Source organism: Bos indicus, chromosome 2 (assembly GCF_029378745.1).
Source record: "Bos indicus isolate NIAB-ARS_2022 breed Sahiwal x Tharparkar chromosome 2, NIAB-ARS_B.indTharparkar_mat_pri_1.0, whole genome shotgun sequence".
Taxonomy (NCBI): Eukaryota; Metazoa; Chordata; class Mammalia; order Artiodactyla; family Bovidae; genus Bos; species Bos indicus.
The window spans coordinates 26,879,685-26,903,864 of record NC_091761.1 but is presented as its reverse complement, the minus strand read 5'-3'; the positions used below and the strand labels follow the sequence as shown (position 1 = coordinate 26,903,864).

The window sequence follows — 24,180 nt, the reverse complement described above, 5'->3', positions numbered from 1 at the left end:
TATACAGCTTGCACAGTATAAATAAAACACTTTTGCTTCAAAACATACCTTGAGAGACAGCAAGTCCAAATGGATGTGTCAACTGATGTACATTGGTCAGGGCTTTTCTGTCTGAACCATCAAGGTTACTGTGCTCAATTTTATCAAAAAAGGCATCTACCCAGTACAATCGTGAAGAACTAGAATAACAAAATACTTAGTTACTGGTTATTCAGAAATTAGAAAAGCACACCTTATACTAAGGGCATTCAAAATCAGGGATTTCCCTGGTGGCTCAGCAGTAAAGAATCCGTCTGCAATGCAGGAGACATGGGTTCGATCCCTGGGTCAGGAAGACCCCCTTAAGAAGGAAATGGAAACCCAGGCCAGTATTCTTGCCTGGGAAATCCCATGGACAGAGGAACCGGGTGGGCTACAGTCCATGGGGTGGAAAGAGTTGGACACGACTAAGAGCTGGACAGTCCATGGGGTCGCAGAAGAGTCATACACAACTTAGCAGCTAAACAACAGCAATTCAGCTGAACAGCATGTTCAGCTGACACATTTACATTCATTAAGCAAAGTTTAATAGTCTTATGTTCCCCAGAAAAACAAAGCAACTTTCATGAAGTGATTTTCAAATGTCTTAGAAAACCTGAAATGTTATCTTCAAGTTAAGAATTTTAGTTTTTGCCTTATTAAATTCACATTTAGGAAAAATACCGTTAGTGACTTATGTTTGAAAGGTTAAACACATTTCTTCCTATTTTTACTCCTATGAACTGCTTTTGCATTTGATATCTCTAAGCTTGTTTACCCTGTTACCTTTTCCTATATCCTTAACAGATCAATATCTTAAAATTTAAATCTGATATTCCAAAAACCCTCCCATAGTGCATATAGGCAAATACATATTTGTTGACACCAAAGATTTCCTATCCTCAAGATGGCCCCTGTAAAAATTGCACATGACCAGTACTTCATCAAATCCTTCTTCTATTTCCCTGAGTCTTGCCCTATTCTGCTTCCTCTAGCAATTTTCAGAATATTCATTTTAATGCATACATTTTCATCCCAGCAGAAGCTGGCCAACTACAATATGTCTCCCTTAGCAGCAATTTGGGACGATTCCTACTTACCTCCAATCAATGGACAGCCCACTGGGCCACCCAAGAGTAGTGTTTACTATAGGTAAAATGTTAGATCCATCAGCCCATGCTCTCAGGATTTTAGCAGGACGGTACCAAACCGAGAAGAATATATACCTAGAAAAGGAGTTAATAAATCGAAAATGTTAACATTGGCACAAACTAAACACAGATTCTCCAGAGAATTGCTGCAAACTAGTTTTCTGTAGGGTTTATATAAAAAAATACATAGAAAATACAAATAGCATTAAAATGAGCATCCAGGGCAGAGAACCACTGTGCTAGACTTCAGGACTATTGTCACCAAGTAGGCTCTTCAAAAAGACATAATTCAGATTATTAATACTACATGTCCTTGAAATAAAATAAATGATGAGTAAAACAAAAACAGATTTTATAATCTCTCACTTTCTTTCTGGATTAAACATCAAGGATCCACTAGATGACTCTTTAATCATCTTCCACAAGGAATTTGCAGCAAAGCATTTCATTCCTGATTAAAAATGCACCCAAATCAATGTACCCAAGATTTCTTACCCAAGACATCTTTTTTATGCTTTTTTTTGTTTTTTTTCGAAGGGTAGCAAAAATGTAAGTGTAGGGGGGCAAAGCTCTTCTCTTTCATGTGCGCCTTAAGAACTAAAATGAGTCTTTTCCAAAAGGTAACTTTCTGAAATGTGACTTCATATTGTTTCAAATGAATGACTGATTAGGAAAGGAATTTAATGCCTTTTTAAAACCCACTGCCAAAGACTTAGCTTAAGATAAATTCACTAGAAAATCAACATTTAACTCTCTATCGGGCAATAAAACTTCTTATCGATACCATCGTCAGTTTTAAAATATGTTAGACACACAGGCTTTGCAGTCAGATAGGTCTGGAATTTTAATACTAACTGTTGCTTAATAGCAGTGGGTCCTTGAGCAAGTTACTTTATCTCTCTGAGGTCCAAAACAGGTCTTGTATACACTCACTCACAAACCAGCTTTTGGCTTAGATGAGATTATGCACTATGTAAAGTGTTTGCTATGTACCCTCAATCAGGCTTTAGTAAGTTACCAGTTATCACTTTTTTATTACTCTATTAAAACATAACTACCTGGTTTAAGACTTTATGGTAAGCTATCAAACTATCAAACATATTTAAATAAAAAAGGTAAGAACTAGAAGGGATGATGTGAAATGCTCTGTCTTTTCTTGCCTGACTCCATCAACAACGCAGTGGTTAAACACTTTGTGGTCTGAAAGACTTTTCATTCTGAAAACTACTGAACGATTTAGAAAGCTTTGATAAGCTTTGTATCAACGCATTAAAGCTGGGAAGGAATTTGAGCCTTTCCTGATAATTCTGCTGCATATTCATTCCTTCTCCACCGAATCTGTGACTCACTGTTTGGTCCTATGTGACTATGAAAAAAACACAGTTCAGTGAAGGCTGGGAAAGCCAAAACTTAGCTAAAGGTAAGTGGTAGAGGTAAAGTGATAATTTCAGCATATGCTAAAAGGATACAATCTAAGGTGATTTCAATTTACATGGTTCAATCTTGTATTTACTAAATTTGCCCAATACCTATGGCATCGCTTGTTTTCTTAAGAAAACATGAACATACTTACCCAGCAGTCGGATGAACTACGATTGACTGTGGGTTATTTAAATTCTGGATGATTGTACGTCTTGATTTATCACCTAGCCTTATGACACTGACACTCCTATAAGAAGAATCTGTCCAATAGAGATTCCTCGAAATCCAATCAAAACTCAAACTTTGAACAGCTGGCACCCTGTTAGCTGTGATAATTTCTCTTCCTGTAAATTAAAATATGGACATGGTTTAAAGTAAGCATATTTTATATGATATACATTTTCCTATCACTGCATATTTAAACTTTGTGTGAGCACGCAAAGAGTATTTCAGTAACATGAAATTCTTTAAAAAAAAAAAATAAAGCAACTGTAAACTGCAAAGCAACACATGAGATAAACCTAGAATCTACTCATCTCCAAATGTCTGGATCTCAAAGAATAGATATGATTCTGTTAAACAGAACCAGCAGTGGTATGGCCTGGATTTACTCCCTTGTTCAACCTTTCAGAAAAAATTTCTCAGTACAGAACATCTGAAGAAGAGATACCTGAGTTCACATACTCACAACCACCACCCACAGACAGCACTGATAAGCTGACACTGCCAGGTACGACTGGGGGTATCTGGGAGGCATTCCCGCCCAACCTTCTCATCAACAATTCTTTCATAGCCACAAAGTTGCCAAGTTTGGGAAAGACCAGCAGCCAGAAAGGAAATCAGAACTGGGTATGAAGAGAAACAAAGACCACTTTTTCCTTTGTGAATTTTTATGCCTTTCCCCCTCTTTTTCCTTTAAAAAAAAAAAAATGTGAATCAGAGTAAACAATCACACCTCTTTCTTTTGAAGGAAAAAGTCTAGTCTTTTTTCCATTTATTTATATGAGAAATTATACAAAGAAAGTCCTCTGTGTGCTAGACACCATACTAGACATTGAGGAAACATCATACTACTAATAGTATTACTAACAGCAGCTTATACTGAGCACTTAATATGAGCCACCACTTCCCTGATGGCTCAGACAGTAAAGCATCTGCCTACAATGTGGGAGACCGGAGTTCAATCCTGGGTCAGGAAGATCTCCTAGAGAAAGAAATGGCAACCCACATCAGTATTCTTGTCTGGAAATTCCCATGGATGGAGGAGCCTGGTAGGCTACAGTCCATGGGGTCACAAAGAGTCAGACACGACTGAGCGACTTCACTTCACTTCACTTCATGAGCCTGAAACGAGCCCAAGTACTTTACATGAATTCATCCATCCTCACAACAGCTCAAGAGCAGGAATTACTATTATCTCTACTTTCCACATGGGGAAACTGAGTCATGTAAAGTGAAGCGTCTTGAGAGAAATGTGGACACTGTCTTCAAGATATCTATAATGAAGTAGGAGAGGGGAGAGGAGGCAATTAGGGCAAGAGGGAAAGCAATAGAAGAATATTGGCTGCTGTGATGGTGGTATGCACAGGATGGTATGGAAATTATGGCAGGAAGTGCAGGAGGATGAGATGCTTAACCAGCATCACTGACATGAATACGAGTAAACTCCAGGAGATGGTGAAGGAAACGGAAGCCTGGTGTGCTGCAATCCATGGGGTTGCAAAGAGTCAGACACGACTTAGCAAATGAACAATGACAATAGGTGTAGAGAGGTGTTTTGCTTTTATTTATTTACTTATCTTGGCCCCACCACATAGCATGCAGGATCTTAATTCCCTAATCACGGACTGAACCAATGCACCATGAGGTGGAACCAGAGTCTTAACCACTGGACCACCAGTGAAGTCCTAGGAAGAGGTTTCCCAAAGGAAGCGGTGAATGAAGGGCTGTAGAAAAGATGTGGAAGTGGGAAGGACAGACACTGAGGATTCCACATGTTCAGAAGCATGGCTACAGGTTAATAAGTTAATGATAGACGCTAAAAGAAAGGAAGAAGTTTGGGTGACCACCAGATTTGGGGAGGGTGGGGCGGCAGGTAAAAGGTGACACCTTTCCCTTGGGGCAGGAGGTCTGGAGAAGAGGAAGAATGGTGAATATTTAGACGAATTGGTTTTCAGGTGATCTGTGGGATATCCAGGTGAAGTATCCAACAGGCAATTGGTGCAATGGATGTGAAAACCAAAATGTGAGCTTGGTTTGAGACTTTTGGCACTTTCTGCACGAAGCCTTCCCTGACCTTTCCCTTCATTCTCCAGGTTAGGAAGAAAAGCATTCAGAAAATGGCCTATCATAAGTTTCCCTACACTAATTTATACTTACTACATTAGATGGTAACCAAAGACACAGAAGATGCAGAATTATGTGGAAGAAAATGCACAATTAGAAGAGAGGACCCATGTTGAACACTAGAGATCACAATTGCATATAGGACAGATAAAGAAAAAACAAAGCTAGTGGAGGTGATGGAATTCCAGTTGAGCTATTTCAAATCCTGAAAGATGATGCTGTGAAAGTGTTGCACTCAATATGCCAGCAAATTTGGAAAACTCGGCAGTGGCCACAGGATTGGAAAAGGTCAGTTTTCATTCCAATCCCAAAGAAAGGCAATGCCAAAGAATGCTCAAACTACCACACAATTGCACTCATCTCACACACTATTAAAGTAATGCTCAAAATTCTCCAAGCCACGCTTCAGCAATACATAAACCATGAACTTCCAGATGTTCAACCTGGTTTTAAAAAAGGCAGAGGAACCAGGGATCAAATTGCCAACATCCACTGGATCATCAAAAAAGCAAGAGAATTCCAGAAAAACATCTATTTCTGCTTTATTGACTATGCCAAAGCCTTTAACTGTGTGGATCACAATCAACTGTGGAAAATTCTGAAAGAGATGGGAATACCAGACCACCTGATCTGCCTCTTGAGAAACCTGTAGGCAGGTCAGGAAGAAACAGTTAGAATTGGACATGGAACAACAGACTGGTTCCAAATAGGAAAAGGAGTTCGTCAAGGCTGTATATTGTCACCCTGCTTATTTAACTTATATGCAGAGTACATCGTGAGAAATGCTGGGCTGGAAGAAGCACAAGCTGGAATCAAGATTGCCGGGAGAAATATCAATAACCTCAGATATGCAGATGACACCACCCTTATGGCAGAAAGTGAAGAAGAACTGAAGAGCCTCTTGATGAAACTGAAAGAGGAGAGTGAAAAAGTTGGCTTAAAGCTCAACATTCAGAAAACAAAGATCATGGCATCCGGTCCCATCACTTCATGGGAAATAGATGGGGAAACAGTGGAAACAGTGTCAGACTTTATTTTGGGGGGCTCCAAAATCACTGCAGATGGTGATTGCAGCCATGAAATTAAAAGGCACTTACTCCTTGGAAGGAAAGTTATGACCAACCTAGACGGCATATTAAAAAGCAAAGACATTACTTTGTAAATAAAGGTCTGTCTAGTCAAGGCTATGGTTTTTCCAGTGGTCATGTATGGATGTGACAGTTGGACTATAAAGAAAGCTGAGCACTGAAGAATTGATGCTTTTGAACCATGGTGTTGGAGAAGACTCTTGAGAGTCCCTTGGACTGCAAGGAGATCCAACCAGTTCATCCTAAAGGAGATCAGTCCTGGGTGTTCACTGGTAGGACTGATGTTGAAGCTGAAACTCCAGTACTTTGGCCACCTGATGAGAACAGCTGACTCATTTGAAATGACCCTGATGTTGGGAAAGATTGAGGGCAGGAGGAGAAGGGGACGACAGAGGATGAGATGGTTGGATGGCATCACCAACTCAATGGACATGGGTTGAGTGGACTCTGGGAGCTGGTGATGGACAGGGAGGCCTGGTGTGCTGTGGTTCATGGGGTTGCAAAGAGTCAGACACGACTGAGCAACTGAACTGAACTGAACTGAACTGAAAGAAAAAATGTTTAAGGAACAGTAGAAATAATGGTCAAGAAACAGAAGGAAATTCAGGAGTGTGTTGTCAAGGTGAAAAAAACATTTAAGAAAATGACTAAGGTGCCAAAGAAAAGAACTGAAAGTTTATAACAAAGTGACTGGAGGTGACTGGGATAAGATTGGTTTCAAGAAAGTGACATAGTGCAAAGAGGTGAGAAATGTAGATATGGAAGTAGGGCTTAAAAAACGTACACCAAACTTTCAAGGTGCTTGTCCACAAACCTGAGGACAGAAGACTGCAATCAAAAAGGAACATGAAGTAGAGGGTGGGTTGAAGGATTTTTAGGATGAGAGAGACTTCAGCATATCTGATGAGGACAAGTCAATAGATAAACAAAAAAAGGTGGAGAAGAGAAAGGATCATTGATGCGGCAAGTTCCCTGAGGGTCAGCCCATACTGACTTCAATTTGACTTCGAACAGTTTTTGCATGTAACTCACTGAATTTCACCTTCTCACTTGGAAAACCAGAGCAAATGTAATACCTCCCTAAGCAAAGTGCAAAGAGTTTAACCACTATTTTAAAAGGCAATTTTCTCTGCATGTGGACTTGAAATTTATTTAAAAAAAAAAAAAAAGAAAGAAAGAAAACCATGATGAGAACTGCAGTTGCCAAAGCTATAGGAATCTGACCTGTGGAAGCACCTACGGGAGACAGCCTGTGTGTAGTAACTCTGCAGATGTAATTCCAGTCCTCAGAAAAAAGGTCTTTTGGTTCAAAATAACAGATTAACCGCAAGTTTATCTCCTCTTCCTTCCAGTAGAAGAACAGATGAAGAGAAAGAAACTGGAGAAGGGGTAACTAACTAAATAAAAGGTGAGATATACCAGCAGAGGTGAGCACCAACACCCACACATGCAGAAGCCTCAGCTTGTCTGCACACAGAGGCACCAGATTCTGAAAAGGGCAGGGCTGAGTAACTACCCTAGTACAGAGGCTTCCCTGGTGGTCCAGTGGTTAGAATCTGCCTTGTAATGCAAGGGACACTGCTTTGATCCCTGGTCAGGGAAGATCCCACAAGCCATGGAGCAACCAAGTCCGTGCGCCACAACTACTGAGCCAACACTCTACCCCACGAGCCGCAACTACTGAAGCCTGCACACAAGAGCAGCTACCGCAATGAAAAGCCCACACATTACAAGGAAGAGGAGCCCTCGCTCGCTTCAACAAGAGAGCCCACATGCAACAGTGAAGGCTCACCACAGCCAATAAATAAATCAAAAAGGTGGTATGGTGAACAGCTGAACCCAACCCCAAGCATCTATGACACTCCTCTCATCTGCACCCTCTAACAGACCTGAGAATTTTTTTCCTCGGGGGGAACTCAACTCAGAGAGGCTGCAGGCTGAGGACATGTGGCCCGACAGCTCTGCAGAGAACTGAACACAGGAGATTATGCCTGTGAACACTGACCTGAAGGGGCCCCCGCCCCGTCTCATCTGCACTGCTCCCAGAACACAGGTACTAGTTGCCCCCTCTTACTCCTCACCCCAACAGGGAGAAGGAGCATCTACTAAGAAGAAACTGACCATCTCCAGAAAGGCTTTGCTGATACTGACATTTGGAAACTTCTCAACAAAAAGGCTTTGGAAAAGGAAATGGCAACCCACTCCAGTGTTCTTGCCTGGAGAATCCCAGGGACGGGGGAGCCTGGTGGGCTGCCGTCTGTGGGGTCGCACAGAGTCGGACATGACTGAAGCGACTTAGCAACAAAAGGGCTGCTTGATCACCAACTGATGAGGCCCATTCATAACTATAGCTTTCTGGTTAGCACTTTATAGCTTTGCTCTTACTATCAAACAAGGCTCAAAGAAATTTAAGTTTCCTTCATAAAAAGGATATCTGAAAACAACCCCAAAAGAAAAAGCAACCCAAAGGAAATGGAAAGAGAAAAATCAATCATTTAATGTAATTAATATCTTCATAGACTAAGAAAAGATTAAATTTATTTTTCTATTAATTAATTAATTTATTTGCACTGGGTCTTAGCTGAGGAATGTGGGGTCTGGTTCTTTGACCAGGAATCACATCTGAGCCCCCTATTTTGGGAGCATGGAGTCCTAGCCACTGAACCACCAGGGAAGTCCCAGGCTTTATTTTTAAAAAGAGATAATCAGAGAGCAAGAAGGAGCTCTTCAACATTGAAAATCAAATATCTGATAGACTAAAACTAAAATGCCAAAAAAAAAAAAAACTCACAGAAAGTAGAATGAAATGATAGAGATGAAAACCAAGAAAGGAAAGATAAGAAGAAAACAGATGATTAACCTAACATGCTTGAATAGAAAAAAGCAGGGGCAAGAAAACTCCCTTGGAATAGGAGAGAAATCTCAAGATGAAAAGGATCACAAAAAGATTCTAAAAGTTTCCAAAAAGAAACAAAAAGACTCTCCCCCCAGAAAGGTCATATACACTGAAATGCTACTGCAGATGGTACAGGACTTCCGACATGGGCTTCTAGAAGACAGTGCATCAGTGTCTTCAAATTTCTAAGGTAAAACTACTTTCACCTTACACCTTGTCAAATGATCGAGTTGCAGGGCAAAATAAAAGTAGATTCAAACTCAAATTATATACCACCCTACCCATTGAAAGCTACGATACAATGTGTTTCAGCAAAGTATGGAAATAAGTCTGGAAAGAGAAATAAATGGCTTGCCAGAAATAGGAAAACCAGCAGAGAGAAGCAGCAGATGGAGGTCAGAAGAGCTGTGTGCCAGATTCAACTATACAGCAGAGGGGGAAAAAAATCACAGATTTTGCATTTGATAAATATGTAGATACACAGACAAGCATTTGATAGATCTGTTGGGGGAAAATATAATAGCTATAGAAGAAACTAAGCAAATGAAGATGGAACAATTGTCAAACTCCAGGGGGAAAAAAAATCAACATTTGTTCGAGAAATGTCATCATGAAAGACTACTTGATTTAGCAGTGAACAAAAAATTATGTTCTAGCTTTTTAGGGAGAAGGAGAGGGAAAAGGAGAGCTGATTCCTTATCTGTAACAAGGAAAATAAATGTCTAAAATGACAAATCAAGAAAAGGTACTGCAACAGAGAAGAATAACCCTGATTCCACATTGCATCTATTCCTTTAGCTCTAACCTTTGTTCTCTGCTGCCTGTGCTTAGCGTGCAGGCTCGGCACCTTTTGTAAAGGAATGTTGCCTATGGGATAAAATACACAGCATAGCCCATTCTCAAGGCTGTGACATTTAAGGGTATAAATTTTCCCTTCATGTAGAGATAAAGCCCTGGAGTAGGAAACAGCAACCCACTCCACTATTCTTGCCTGGAGAATTCCTTGGACAGAGGAGCCTGGGTGGCTACAGTTCATGGGGTCGCAAAGAGTTGGACACGACTGAGCAACTGAACACACACACACAGATAAAAGGCTTCCCAGGGGGCCCTAGTGGTAAAGAATCTATCTGTGATGCAAGAGACGTGGGTTTGATCCCTGGGTCAGGAAGATACCTGGAAAAGGGAATGGCAACCCACTCCAGTATTCTTGCCTGAAGAATTCCTTGGACAGAGGAGTCTGGTGGGCTACAGTCCATGGGGTCTCAAAGAGTCAGACATGACTGAGTGACTAATACTTTCTACTTTCTTTCTATAGAGATAAAAAGTTGCAGAACAGAGAACAGCTTTTGCTTTGTTGGTAGTTTATAGGAACATGGTAAACAGATTACATGGATAGCTCCAAGGACAAAGGATTCACCAGCCAAATCCTCTCTGCTTTTAATACAAAAGAGGCCTGAATTCTAACTTGGGTAAGATGCTTTTTTGGGATACTAGTCCACCATCTTCTTGGTTTGCTGGCTTTCCAAATAAAGTTGCTATTCTAGCCTGCCATGCAGTGAGTTGTATGAGCTTGGACTCAGTAATGGTATAAGCATTAGTAAGTATTAGTAACTTACTAATTACTAATACTTACTAATAATTGTATTAGTAAGTTTTAGTAACAGCATAAGTATTAGTAAGTATAAGTATTTAGAAACATGGGGACAAAAGAATGGTAAGGAATTACCTCTAGTGAGCAAGTCTTAGTTGGGGCAGGGTGGAGCAGAGTAATAAGAGTTTTTCATTGATAACAGCTATAATAATAGCTTTTGTTGTTCTTCAGTTGCTAAGTCATGTCCAGCTCTTTTTGACTCCATGAATTGCAGCACACCAGGCTTCCCTGGCCTTCACTATTTCCTAGAGTTTGCTCAAACTCATGTCCATTGAGTCAGTGATGCCATCCAACTATCTAGCTAACATTTACTGAAAGTATTTACTATTTTCCAGGCATTATTCTAGGTATTTTAAATGCATTAACCTAAAATCCTATCAAAAACATTGAGTTATGTAGTGCCTTTATTATTATTCCTATTTCACAGTAACACTCCCAAGATTATACAACTAAGAAATGTGAGAACTCAGGATTCGAAACTAAGCAGTGAGCTCCTGAGCTGGCCCTCTTAGTTGCTTTGTTATTGTGGCTACTCTTTTTTTTTTCAGACTTCGGTTTTCGACCCATTAGTGGATGGTAAAATCAGAGTACTGGATCATGATAGTACCCAACTGATAAGGTCTGGCTGATAGTACCCAACTGATAAGGTCTGACTAATTTATCTTTCTGTGAGGATTATGGAGATTTTAACAGAATTCCAGTCAACTAGAAACTTACAGTAAATCTGTATTTACATATAATTCATATCTTTAAAAAATAAATATTCTTATTCCATTTAGGTAGTGTAGCAACTCTACACAGAGATCATTCCATCAGCTCAATCTGGCCGCTTGAATAAAGGGAACAGCCTCTAGTCAATTAACCCATTAACAGCTTTCATATATTTAACCCTCCTTTTATGAAGTGTCAATATGGTAATATTTGTAGCTTTCCAATTACATCAATAATTGTTTTAAAATTCAGTCTCATTTGTAACTTATTTTGAAAATAAAGGAAGTGTTCTCTTAGACCTAATTTATAGATTTCCCTATCTAAAAATATTTAGCAAGCTTAGTAAAAGATCCTGCTTAAGAAGTGAATGCAAAAGTTTTATAGGGCAAATGATTAGCATTATTATTGAAAACAGACAAAACAAGAAAGAAAAAAAAAACTTTAAAACCATTCTCACCTGTACCATCGAGCTTTTGTCTATAAATAATGTTTTTCTTTGTATCTGAAAAAAAGATAGCCTTCTCGCGGGCATCAAAATCGATCCCAAGGAAGATGGAAGAAGATCCTGTCACTGGAAGGATGACCTCCGTCTGGTGAGAGAGGGTGAGTGGGATGCCACGAACAGCCAGATTAGATGAAAAGAGCAGAAACCGCTCAGCAGCTGTAGAAAGAAGGACACACGCAGTCAACCACAGCATGGTTCTTGCCTTCTCCCAGTTCCAGAGATATTACTTTTATACCCATAAATCACACCTGATAATTCTGAAATAAATACAAAAAATATGTAAAAAACATAGTTGGAAATAAGGGAAAGAAGGAAAATACTATAAAGGCAGTAAGTATTACAATCTTACTTCTCCCTGAGAAATTTATCCTTAGGATTAAACTTATATAACACATGGTGTCCATATGCTGAATTTCCAAACTGGTATTAACTGAACAATGATTCCATCAAAATTCTTAATTACATTAACTTTTGTGTAGAGATCTATATCAAGAATCCTACTGCAGTTTAGGAGATGTGAAGACCAGCAAAAAAGAATATCAACAGCAACCAGGTAAATTATTTAGAAAGAAATACAGGGAGGAAAGCAGAAAGGGAGGAGAGGAATGAAGGAAATAGGAAAGAAGAAGTGATGTGTAAAATCAAAGAAGAAGGCAGAGACAATGGGCCAGGAAATCAAAAAGGAGAGCATGGTTTTTGCAATGAGGGTGATCTTTATCTGAATCTAGGATGACCTACAGAGTGAACAAATTTGTTCAAGTTAAAATAAGAGGATTTACATACTAATCCAGAAGTAACAGCAGGGAGTAAGAATGTGTCAAAAGCATTAAAAAGGAGAGTTGTCAAAGGGACAATAAATGAGAGAAACAAATATTGTAGAAGTGCATTTCATCATCAGATGAAGACGAGGCAGCGTTATTTTAATGTGAGTAGACGTGTAGGTGATCAAAGAGGAAGACTACGCATTTAAGGCACAAATGAAAACCAGAGCATAGAAGCAGATACAGAGAGAAAATCTGAACTGAGGAGTAAACACCAGATGAAGAAATGAGCTACCCCAACACTTAGGAGTTTAGTTTGGAATATAGCAGTAAAGCGAGGTGGGATCAAGATGTGATTACCTGACTGGCAAAGTGGTGAGCTAAGAGAAGTCAATAAAAGTGATGGCAAGTGCTTCCCACCAGGGTTAAGACTAACATCTAAAGGTATACATGTGGTAGACTAAAGGGCTCAAAATTAAATCCTATGAATTTCAAGAGCATACTTTAAAGAAAGAAAGTGATTTCAGGAATGAGAGTCACCCAAGGGGTGAATGTGTCCCAAATGATGGAAATTTACATCTTCAAACAAGTTCTTCTTCATACAAAAGGAATGGTACCTACAAAGGAAGATGCCCATGGGCTACCAAAAGCTTATTCACTGTGAAGAAGTGCTACAGGGAGCTGGCCCAGTCCCAAAGCAGTGCATGCACAGCCCTGTGCTGACTGTCAGAAAGATAGTCCAAAAGTGATCTTACCAACACAGTGATAGTCATCCCAATCCGGAATGTAGCCAAGCCTACACTTGCAACGGTAACCCAAACCACCATTGAATGTTCTGTGGCTGAGGACACAGATGTGCTGACAGCCCCCATTTTCATGTGCACATGGATTTCTTGCTGGAAGGAAAAATGTACATTGTTAAATCTCAATTAGAAATGCTTATTTACCCAAGACATGCGAAGCCATTTTGCAACCTGTGGGTGAAATGGGTTTGAAACTCCTTGGAGACATCACTACTGGTTATTACTGTGTACATCCATTTAACTGCTCTCAATCCCACTGCTGCTCTTGAATCTACTCTTAAACTGCTAGGGGCAAAAAAAAAAAAAAATTCCTGCAATTGAATAGCCTTGAGGGGTCTTATCCTCCCAAAACTATATCGCTTTGTCTGCTAGCATCAGTGATTAAAATATGACTTCCCCCAAATAACCTCCCTGGATACTTAACTTTGTAAGACAATTTACCACCAAAGATTCTAAGAGGTAAACATTATTATCCCAATTTTACAGAAAAGGAAACCAAAGTTCCAAAAGGTTTGACAGCTTGCTTAAGATTATTTAGTTGTTAAACAACTAAACTAATATTCAAATCCAGATCTAATTCCAAAACCCTACATGTCAGAAACACAAACCAGTCTATACATCCAAAAACAATTCTCAAGGCAATGACTTCAGAAAGTTTACTGTATGCAAGTCTGTCAAAATTTAAAATGTCTGCTTTTGAAATTGTTTTCTTATCCTTTAACTTACTCTTTAAAATAGTCTCTTTACCTTCTCAAGTAGATTCATTTTGAGAAACACAGGCAGGTATCATTCTGAGGCAAATAATATAATTTAGATGATGAAACTGGGTTATACTTTTGGTCAAGGGCAGATGTGAGTTTAGTAGCCCATGAATTGATCATTCCAAATAGATATTTTCTAATATAGTATATACTTTCATATATATATATATATATATGTATATATATATATAGTATATATTTTCCAATGAAGTGTTTGTTTGTGTAGGAAGGGTAGTCATCCAAAACCATCAGTTCTAGAGGTTGGTTGGTTTGGGTTTTTTAAATCAGCCTAATTACTTTATAGTCTTTCTCCAGAAAGCCAGACCCATCACTTAGCATTAGAGGTTTAAGTTAAATCTTTCTTTCTCTGAATTACTGTTCACTGATATTGAGCTTTCTTCCAATGTAGCCTCGTTTGTATTTCTTTCCTTTGATGCATAAGCAAATGCAGTAAAGAGCTATGGACCCAGTCCAGTCATGTCAGTTTAAAACCCTGAAACAAAACTTATCATAAAATAACGTAAGACTTCACAGTGTCTGAATCAAAATATTTCATTTCTTTGACTAATGACTATCTGAGAGACACCAAACCCAATGCTAAACAGGTGTCATACAAGGAAGAAGAAGAAGAAAAAAAAAAAGCTCTGGCACTACCTAAATAAAGTGGCCGCTTAGGCACGTCATTTTCTTCTTCTGGGTCTGGCTTCCTTGACTGTAATGTTAGGAAGTTGAATTGGGAGATTTCTCCCAGTAGACGAAGGATAGGTAATTTTAGTTTGGTGTATTTGCTGCTCTTTCTCCAGCCTGTAGACAGGATCTGGTATACTGCATATGCCAATAAATATCTGTTAAACACATCTCTATGTTCTTTGTCGACTGGGCATTTTAATTCCGAAATACATCAACCTCTCTAAAATACCCATGACCTGCAAAGCTAATTTCAGCTAGTTTAACTCTCTAGATAATCCATCAAACATTTGAGAACACCTCCCAAATCTCATGAGAACTTTGAGAAAACCTTTCTAACCAAGGCCTGTACCAAGCAGGGTTTTCCCTCTGTTGGGGGGTGCCTACCATAGGGCTGCCTGAGGCCATGGTAAACAGTCACTCCAAATGGCTTCAGGGAAGAGCGGTAGTACAATCTGGGGTTAGTCTCCTTGAACTTGTTTGCCTTCAATACAGCCATCTTTGTCCAATCGGTGAAGAACAACTGTCCTTCAAACAAGCTTATTGAAAAGGGATGAGGAATGTCCGCGCCTCCATGAATTACTGTCATCCTGTTACAAAAGAGATACACCATACAGTTTTGATTAAAGGTGGAATTAGTTCACATATATGCTTAAAAGCTAAAAAATTGCTAGCTATTACTATAGAATATATAGTCAAGATACATTTTAAGATGCAGGTGTATTTCTGTCTATACTTGCTAGAAGGACTTCCATGTTGCCTCTAAGAAAAGAGCCTTGGCACTTATAGACCAGTCCCTGCCCTAGCTAAATTTTTTGAGAAATTACTGCTTTCCTACCTGTTCTTCATTCTTTTAAGGTTGCCCCACATATAAAAGGGTTAAGATGTGAAACATCATTTTGAAATTCCTAGGGGAAAGAGTGTAACAAGGGATGGGAAATCTGGTAGAAGATGCCTTCAACACTCACTCTACTCACAACACTGCACCACTGACCATTTCTCAGCCACTAGGGAACAAGATAGCAAGTTAGAAAATTCGACACGTGGCAAACACACACCTATTTCCGATGTCACTCTAGAGAGCAGAAAGCACAGGGCTACCACTGACAGGCCCTTGCTTGATTAAACTGTCAGCTAATCACTTGATAGTGGAGACAGAGTGCCCAGAACTGCTTAAATGGAAGACAACAGAGGTAAGAAGTGCCAGACAAGGGGAAGAAATCAACATTGCTGCCATGACTACATCTACAGAATCAGTCATTCACTGAGGCCACACGAAGTGAGGTGGAGGATGATTCATGAAAGAGAAAACAGTTAGGCAATTTCTCAATTGTATGATTTATATGATTATTTTTGTCATTAGGTTAATTCATATTCTCACTTTGGGAACCAGTTTCAGTAATAAGAAGTCATAGCCTTAATAATCTCTTCATTTAAACAAATAGAGATTGTGGCAAACTGTGATACCATCCTTACAAATAAAGGAGAAACAAAAGTATCATGGGTCTTTTAATTGTGAAAATAAGATCAAGTCATTTGGAAAAATCATATTGACACAAGTAATTTTTCTTGGTCAAAAGTTAAAGGCTGTTTTAACCAGTTTTTGAAAACACCAAAAGAAGAGGATGTAAAATAGTTAACAATTAAACTAATGTATGGAACAACAGACTGGTTCCAAATAGGAAAAGGAGTACGACAAGGCTGTATATTGTCACCCTGCTTATTTAACTTATATGCAGAGTACATCATGAGAAACGCTGGACTGGAAGAAACACAAGCTGGAATCAAGATTGCCGGGAGAAATATCAATAACCTCAGATATGCAGATGACACCACCCTTATGGCAGAAAGTGAAGAGGAACTAAAAAGCGTCTTGATGAAAGTGAAAGTGGAGAGTGAAAAAGTTGGCTTAAAGCTCAACATTCAGAAAACGAAGATCATGGCATCCGGTCCCACCACTTCATGGGAAATAGATGGGGAAACAGTGGAAACAGTGTCAGACTTTATTTTGGGGGGCTCCAAAATCACTGCAGATGGTGACTGCAGCCATGAAATTAAAAGACGCTTACTCCTTGGAAGGAAAGTTATGACCAACCTAGATAGCATATTCAAAAGCAGAGACATTACTTTGCCAGCAAAGGTTCATCTAGTCAAGGCTATGGTTTTTCCAGTGGTCATGTATGGATGTGAGAGTTGGACTGTGAAGAAGGCTGAGCGCCAAAGAATTGATGCTTTTGAACTGTGGTGTTGGAGAAGACTCTTGAGAGTCCCTTGGACTGCAAGGAGATCCAACCAGTCCATTCTGAAGGAGATCAGCCCTGGGATTTCTTTGGAAGGACTGATGCTGAAGCTGAAACTCCAGTACTTTGGCCACCTCATGCGAAGAGTTGACTCATTGGAAAAGACTCTGATGCTGGGAGGGATTGGGGGCAGGAGGAGAAGGGGATGACAGAGGATGAGATGGCTGGATGGCATCATTGACTCGATGGACGTGAGTCTGAGTGAACTCCGGGAGTTTGTGATGGACAGGGAGGCCTGGCGTGCTGCAATTCATGGGGTTGCAAAGAGTTGGACACGACTGAGCGACTGAACTGAACTGAACTGAACTGATGGTCAACTCTAATTTGACTAAGAAGATGAAGGAAAAAAATATGCCATAGTCTGCATTCAAAGGTTGTTTAAATGCCTTTGAAGTATATCAGGTAAAGAGTCAGAATTTCTCTTTAAGGTTTGAAAAATATATAAGAGCAGTATAATCCAGTTAATTCCCACCAGATAATGTTAAACCTATTTACTAGGGGGGAAATAGAAAACTAAACTATAAAATGATCTTTGGAAACAAACTCTAAGGGACCCAGAATAATGAACTCAGGAGTTAATGAAAATAATGTGCTTCATCTGGGAGTGGGGGAGGGTTTGGAGAAGAGAAATCAAATTTGAGTGTTAACATGGAACAAGTTAAAACTCAGAGCAGGTCACATCATGCAAATGTCAACACAAAGATCATTCAAGTTATGTCAACCAACAAAGCAGTCTTTTAATTCTAGTTCTTCAGTATCCCTCCCCATAAATTTTACGTACTTCTCCCAAACTTATAAAAATGTACTTAAAAAAAAAAAAAAAAAACTTCTTACCTTTTAAGTCCATCATAAGTTACAGTCTCAATGTAATCAAATCGGGAGTCAACCCAGTAAACACGCTTTGATACCAAATCCAGGGTTATCCCACCAGGCCATCCCAGCTTTGTTGTTACCAAGTCTTTTCGGTTGGAGCCATCCATGTAAGCTCTTTCTATCCTCGGTACTCCAAAAACATTCTGCCAATCTGAGAAAAATAAATAACTACAAAAGAAAAACAAAAGATGAGAGAATCAGCTATTTTACAAGTTTACTTAGTAAATATCTTTTGAGATTGTGTGTTTGGATCAATGGAAATCTCTTCTAGCTGATAAGAGAACCATGGAGGTTTAAAACAATAGAGAAATTTTAAAGCATTAAAAATCAGAGACTGTGAAGACCAATTGTGGAGGGGGGGGTCGAAAACTCCAAATAGCAACTATGAAAATGCACAATTCGCAGGCAAAGAAAAAAAAAAGCTTATCTACCTTCTAACCTTCTTAATTTTTTTCCCCTGTTCCCTGACCCCATCTTTCACTTCTCTATTTAAAGCCAGCAAAAATGCTACCAGGAAAAAAAAAAATCTATCAAGTCATTTCCCTCCTTAATTCCTCATTCTAAGGCACAGTCTAGACATGATATACATCATCTTCAAGGAAGGACAGATCATGAAATAGAAATGAATAATCACCAGCACTTAAGCAGCCTCGAGTTCACCCAACACTTCTAAGACCCAACTGTGAAAATCTAGGCAAAAGCTAGTCTCTATATAACTGGTCTTAAATGTGAAGATGAGGAAAATTTTAATTTATACCTGGAGAAAACACTGACATCTCAACACTTGTCTCTAACAGGAAATCACTAAAAGGGACAGGTCCAGTGGGGAGAGAGTAGAGTATTCAGATTGTTAGCTTAGAAACTCCATTAGGGATTATAGATAGAGAAGGAACTTTAGGGAGGCTTTGGGAGACCACAAAGTTAATGAGCACTCAAGAAAGTAATGGAAAAATCATCAAACAATGTGGGTTTGCTTGACTTATAAAGCAGAGCAAGTGGCATAATATCAAAGCCAGACAGGTGTCCTTAACAACAAAACCAAGCTAAATTGCTTACCAACAAAACCATGCAACAGAAACATGAGACATGCCCCAAAAGAGCAAAACAATCATGGAAAATAAGGCCTACAACCTGCCCAGTGATGTCAACAAGTTAATGACACCTAGGGCATGTTCTTTGCATGCACAAAAATACTAATTTAGGGAAAAGTGATATTTCAAAGTGAAAGACACTCGTACTGAGATCTGAATTTTTTCCACAGTGCCATGATGATCCTAGATACGCCTCAAAAACTCTCCCACCCAACAAATAGGAGGAATTAATGACCAAAGACTCAAAGAACGAAAAAGAAGGTGGTCTTATCCACCTCCCCTCTCTTCCTTTGATTATAAAAATGTAACCCACTAAGTACTCGGGGCAGCAACACTAACATCCTACGCTGATAAATCACTTACCTATCACTTTGCCTCTTGCTAAATTCTTTCTGTGCTGAGGCATAAAGAACTGGGGCTCTTGAGAGCCCTCCAAAACACCACCCAGTGGTTTTAGATCTATCCCCTGTTTAAAACAACTTCACAACTTAAGAGTGATCGCATTAATAATGGTTTAGTTGTGACAATACTATTAGAGTGAGTCAGAAAAAAGAATTCAATCTCTCAGCCAGGAAAACATGGCAAACACTAAGCATAAAACTCATACCCCAATAACATTACATATTTTTAGGACATTGGTAGGTATATTTGGACTGCACATCCTCAAATTGGATTATATTTAGCTAAGCCCTTTAAAGCTGCTATGAAAAGAGATATGAAATAAACAAGGATTCTACAGTACCGAGCATAAAGAATCTTCAACTAGGCCAATGGATGTTTTATCTAAAGAGGGAGAAATGAAACTCAAAAAATGCTGAAATCAGTATGTTTGCAAATAACTTACCCAACAGTTGGGTCCACAGCAATTCCTCTAGGATGTCCCAAATATTCACTTATAAGGGTAATCCGATGGCTTCCATCCAAATCTACCACATCTATGCAGTTGACTCTGGTCTCCACAATATAAAGTTTATTATTTACCCAATCCACAGCCAGATTCTCTGGGTCTTCAATAGAAACACCGAGAACTTCTCTGATACGTGAACCAGAGATGTCAACTGAAAAAACCTGAAAGAAAAACCAAAATTATTAAACCTCTTAAGCATAACTAGTTGGGAGAGTTTTTTTTCCAGGACTTATCTTTGGTGTACAAATCAGTCATTTGAACTAAAAAAAAAATCACTAGAGACATTTAATTTTACATCATGGGTTAACAGGAGGTGGTGGGGCATTTTGTTAAAATCATGTGAGGCATATATAAAGTTGAGTTTTTAAAAAAAAGCCTGCATCTCTAATTCTTCAGTAGTTAGTGAAAGTTTAATTCAATGTGGATTTTTGGTGGCACAGGTGGAAATGGTTTCTTTTTATTTATAGCTGTTATTAAATCAGACCTACTAATAATCCAAAGTCTCAATTTTTGGAAAATTTATGGAATTTATCTGTTAATTGAATTAAAATTTTATTAATAGTACAAGGAAATGTAAGAAGAAATAAAATATCTTTAAATCTTTAAGAATCTCTAAAATTTATGTTTTAAAAATCTCCATTGCATTACTCAAAGTTGAAATCAGATCCATCACATTTTCCAAATAAGAGAGCATAATGAAATTTTGGCTGTTAAACAAAATACTGTCAATATTTGTTACCCAATGCTCAATTACAGTTCCATTTAGAAGATGCAGGTAAAATCTGATTTTTATCATCCAGGAAAGCAGAATACTTTTTACATTTTAAATGATCAAGTTTCAAAAATTACTACCAAATATCTATCCAGTTTTGAAAGAATGTCTACTATTTCTTTTAATTAGGCTTTTGGACTCCATTTCGAATAAAATTAAAAGTTGCTCAAGGCTAATCCATATAATAGACTGCTTTGTTTAATAGGTCATATGTAATAGTATAGCTGTAAAAGGTGCTGATTAACATAAAATATCTCAAGGGCCTTTTTTGTTAGAAAACAAAGGAACTTCCCTCCCTACTCCTCCCAAAATGAAAAACTATCAACACTTTGTGCTTGGAGTTCTATCAGGTCCCAAGCTATACTCCAGAAATTTCTATTTACCTTCTTTTGCACAATGTCAGTCCAAAAGACTCTGCGTAGCCGATAGTGAAAATCCACACCCACAGCCAATCCACGATTTTGAGACTCTGCCAGAATCTGAAAGTTGTTTCCACGAATGCTACCCTTTAGCAAATTCCGACCATTGGAGAAGATCACAAAGGCCTCACCAACTAAATGTGAAGAAGGAAGGCATTGTCAGTCCTGAAGTGAACAGAGATGATGAAGTAACTTACAACTATGTTTTCTTATTTGGTTTTAAACCTTCAGAAAATACATATCGGAATGTGTGTGTAGAAATACATATCATTTTACCCATTTTACAGATGGGCAAATTAAGGCACAAAGAGGTTTAATGAAATGTCCAAAATCACAGTAAGTTAGGAACAGAGTCTGTCAAGAACTCAAGTGTCCTAAATGCTGGTTCGATGACACTGAGGTATCTTGGCTGATATGGGCACCTTTCCCCAGGTGCAACTTAAGATTGTGTAAAACACAAAACACATTTTAAAGATTAATGGGAAACCACCCAATGTGAAAAACATGGCAATGGTGGATCCAAACCTGCTACACCCATATACTTACAAGAATGCAAAATGAATACAGTTATTCATTGAAGTCTGATTTGCTATGTCAAAGGATAAGGAATAATATAAAAGCCCATCACTAAAGGACTAGTTAGATAAATTATATACATCCAAAAAACGGATTCTGCCACTATTAAAAAACACTGTAGACCTGAAACATTGGAAACCAACTATACTTCAAATAAAAATAAAACAAAATTAAAATAGAGTTCTCCTTGTTGATATGGTAAGTCCTTAAAAATACAGTATGCAACATTAGTAAAATGAAGAACTGTATGTATAGTTTACTACCATATATGTAAAAATAGTTAAATGTCTATATTTACATATTCTTATTTATGCATTTAATAAGCTCTAGAATTAAAATAAACAGTGATTATCCATAGGAGAGGAGAAGTGGGAAACTGGGCAGAGTGGAATGGGTATAGGGGGTGGGGAGGTGGTCATATAACTTCTCAATAATGTGAAATTTTTGAAAATATGAGTATGCACCTGTTCAAAAATAAATAAATGTTAAAAATCAGTTGTAATTAAAGTTAGTCCACAGCATATCAGGTATTTTATACACAAAAACAACTAGAAAATAGTCCACTCATAGATGGGCAAATCAGTTTCAGAAAGACACTAAAGGCAGTTTAAACAGGTATGGGAAAAAAATAATAATAATTGGGAAAAGAGAGTGAAGTCAAGATCTTATTACCCAGAAATCCACAGTGACAAAAATTTTCATGATTTTTCTATACCACAGTATTCTTATAATGAGGGCATTTTCACAAGCTGTAATCCAAATTTAGCAGGTCCATTTTGAACCACCTCTAAAAAAATTTGGCATAAACAGTGCCTATTGATATTTGTCACCTTGTGGTAGGTACATTAATGAAAAATAGGTCAAATGTACTCCTAAAATTTATGTGGTAGATGATACACTATTTCAGGCCCAAAGTGAACAAACAATAAAATTTTAAAAACCCAACAACTATTAATCCACAAGTTGGTCCCTAACAGCACGAAATTAATGTTGATCCATTCTTCCAACAGTAGGGGCCACGTCTGATTTGTGGTAATCAAACCCGCCATCTGCCTTAATGCTGATATTTCTTTTGACTTCTGCTATGGAGAAGGCAATGGCACCCCACTCCAGTACTCTTGCCTGGAAAATCCCATGGACGGAGGAGCCTGGTGGGCTGCAGTCCATGGGGTCGCTAAGAGTTGGACACAACTGAGCGACTTCACTTTCACTTTTCACTTTCATGCATTGGAGAAGGAAATGGCAACCCACTCCAGTGTTCTTGCCTGGAGAATCCCAGGGACGGGGGAGCCTGGTGGGCTGCTGTCTATGGGGTCACACACAGTCGGACATGACTGAAGTGCCTTAGCAGCAGCAGCAGCAGCATTGAAAGAGGATAAAAGTTTACTGTTCAGAAACATGACTGTCTTTAATTTACTCACAAGAAGAATTAGCTCTGCAGTGCTTCTGGCGCTCCAAGACATACCCCTCTACACAGTTACACCGGTGATGGCCAATTCGGTCTTCACATAGCTGGTCACAAACTCCCCATATCTGGCAATCGTCAAAATCTGTCAAATAGGAAATAACCGGTTATAATAATGTTTAACAATACAGCTTGAGCACTTTCTGAAAAAAATCGTGGACAAGCTATACAGGAATCTGGTGATGCAAATACCTAAGAAAGTACCCCCTGGGGAGGCAGGGCATAGGCATTGTCATACTAAGGAAAACCCAAGGTTCTTTAAAATCTACATAAAGGATAACATTGCAGGTGATGCACAACACTGCTTGGACTCATTGCCTTTGCATTTCATTTGTTAATGATGGTTTATAAAACACTTGATACAAAATTTTGGTATAATACAAAATTTTGGTATAAATGCATCCTTTTAAAATTGTGCTTTCCAATGTGGTAGACACTAGCTCTCTGCAGCTTCTCGGAGTTATATTTAGATTAACTAAATTGAAATAAACTTAATAATGCAATTTCTCAGTCACACTTGCCACATTTCAAATGCTGACAGCCACATGTGATTAGTGGTTACCATACTGGAGGACACAGACTTCCTTCACTGCAGAAAGAACTGCCTTATATCCAACTGCTCAATGAGACACAAACAAAGTATGCAATAAAGTATCTGGAAAGGTCTGTTTATCCTTTTCTCTGATGTCAAAAGTCATCACCAAAATTAACATCATTTTTAAGTCATGAAAAATACATTCTCTTCTGCTTACTCATTAGCAGTATTCATTCATTTAATATGTACTTGTTGAAAATCCATTACACAATAGAGCTGTGTTCAATGGCCAAGTAGTCCCAGTTCTATCAAATAGTAAAAAGACTTTCAATATAATTGACACATAAACAATACAACATGGGGGCAGGGAAGAAAAACACACATGACTTTCTTAAAGATTATAAAGCTTAAAGGGCACAGAAATTGTCCTATCCTTGGATAA

General features: G+C 38.6%; 1 protein-coding gene across 2 annotated transcripts in view; it reads right to left on the bottom strand.

The window, feature by feature from the left end:
* The window catches only part of LRP2 (LDL receptor related protein 2), a 176,816-nt gene that overhangs the window by 93,199 nt on the left and 59,437 nt on the right, over positions 1-24,180 (bottom strand). For both annotated transcript variants that reach the window (XM_070803716.1, XM_070803712.1), the window contains exons 10-19: positions 23,160-23,288; positions 21,127-21,296; positions 19,909-20,132; positions 17,935-18,141; positions 15,188-15,390; positions 13,305-13,445; positions 11,741-11,944; positions 2,743-2,935; positions 1,119-1,244; positions 49-179 (exon numbers count right to left, since the gene is read on the bottom strand). In XM_070803716.1, coding sequence (XP_070659817.1) covers positions 49-179; positions 1,119-1,244; positions 2,743-2,935; positions 11,741-11,944; positions 13,305-13,445; positions 15,188-15,390; positions 17,935-18,141; positions 19,909-20,132; positions 21,127-21,296; positions 23,160-23,288 — 1,728 coding nt within the window. The remainder of the gene's footprint in view (positions 1-48; positions 180-1,118; positions 1,245-2,742; positions 2,936-11,740; positions 11,945-13,304; positions 13,446-15,187; positions 15,391-17,934; positions 18,142-19,908; positions 20,133-21,126; positions 21,297-23,159; positions 23,289-24,180) is intronic.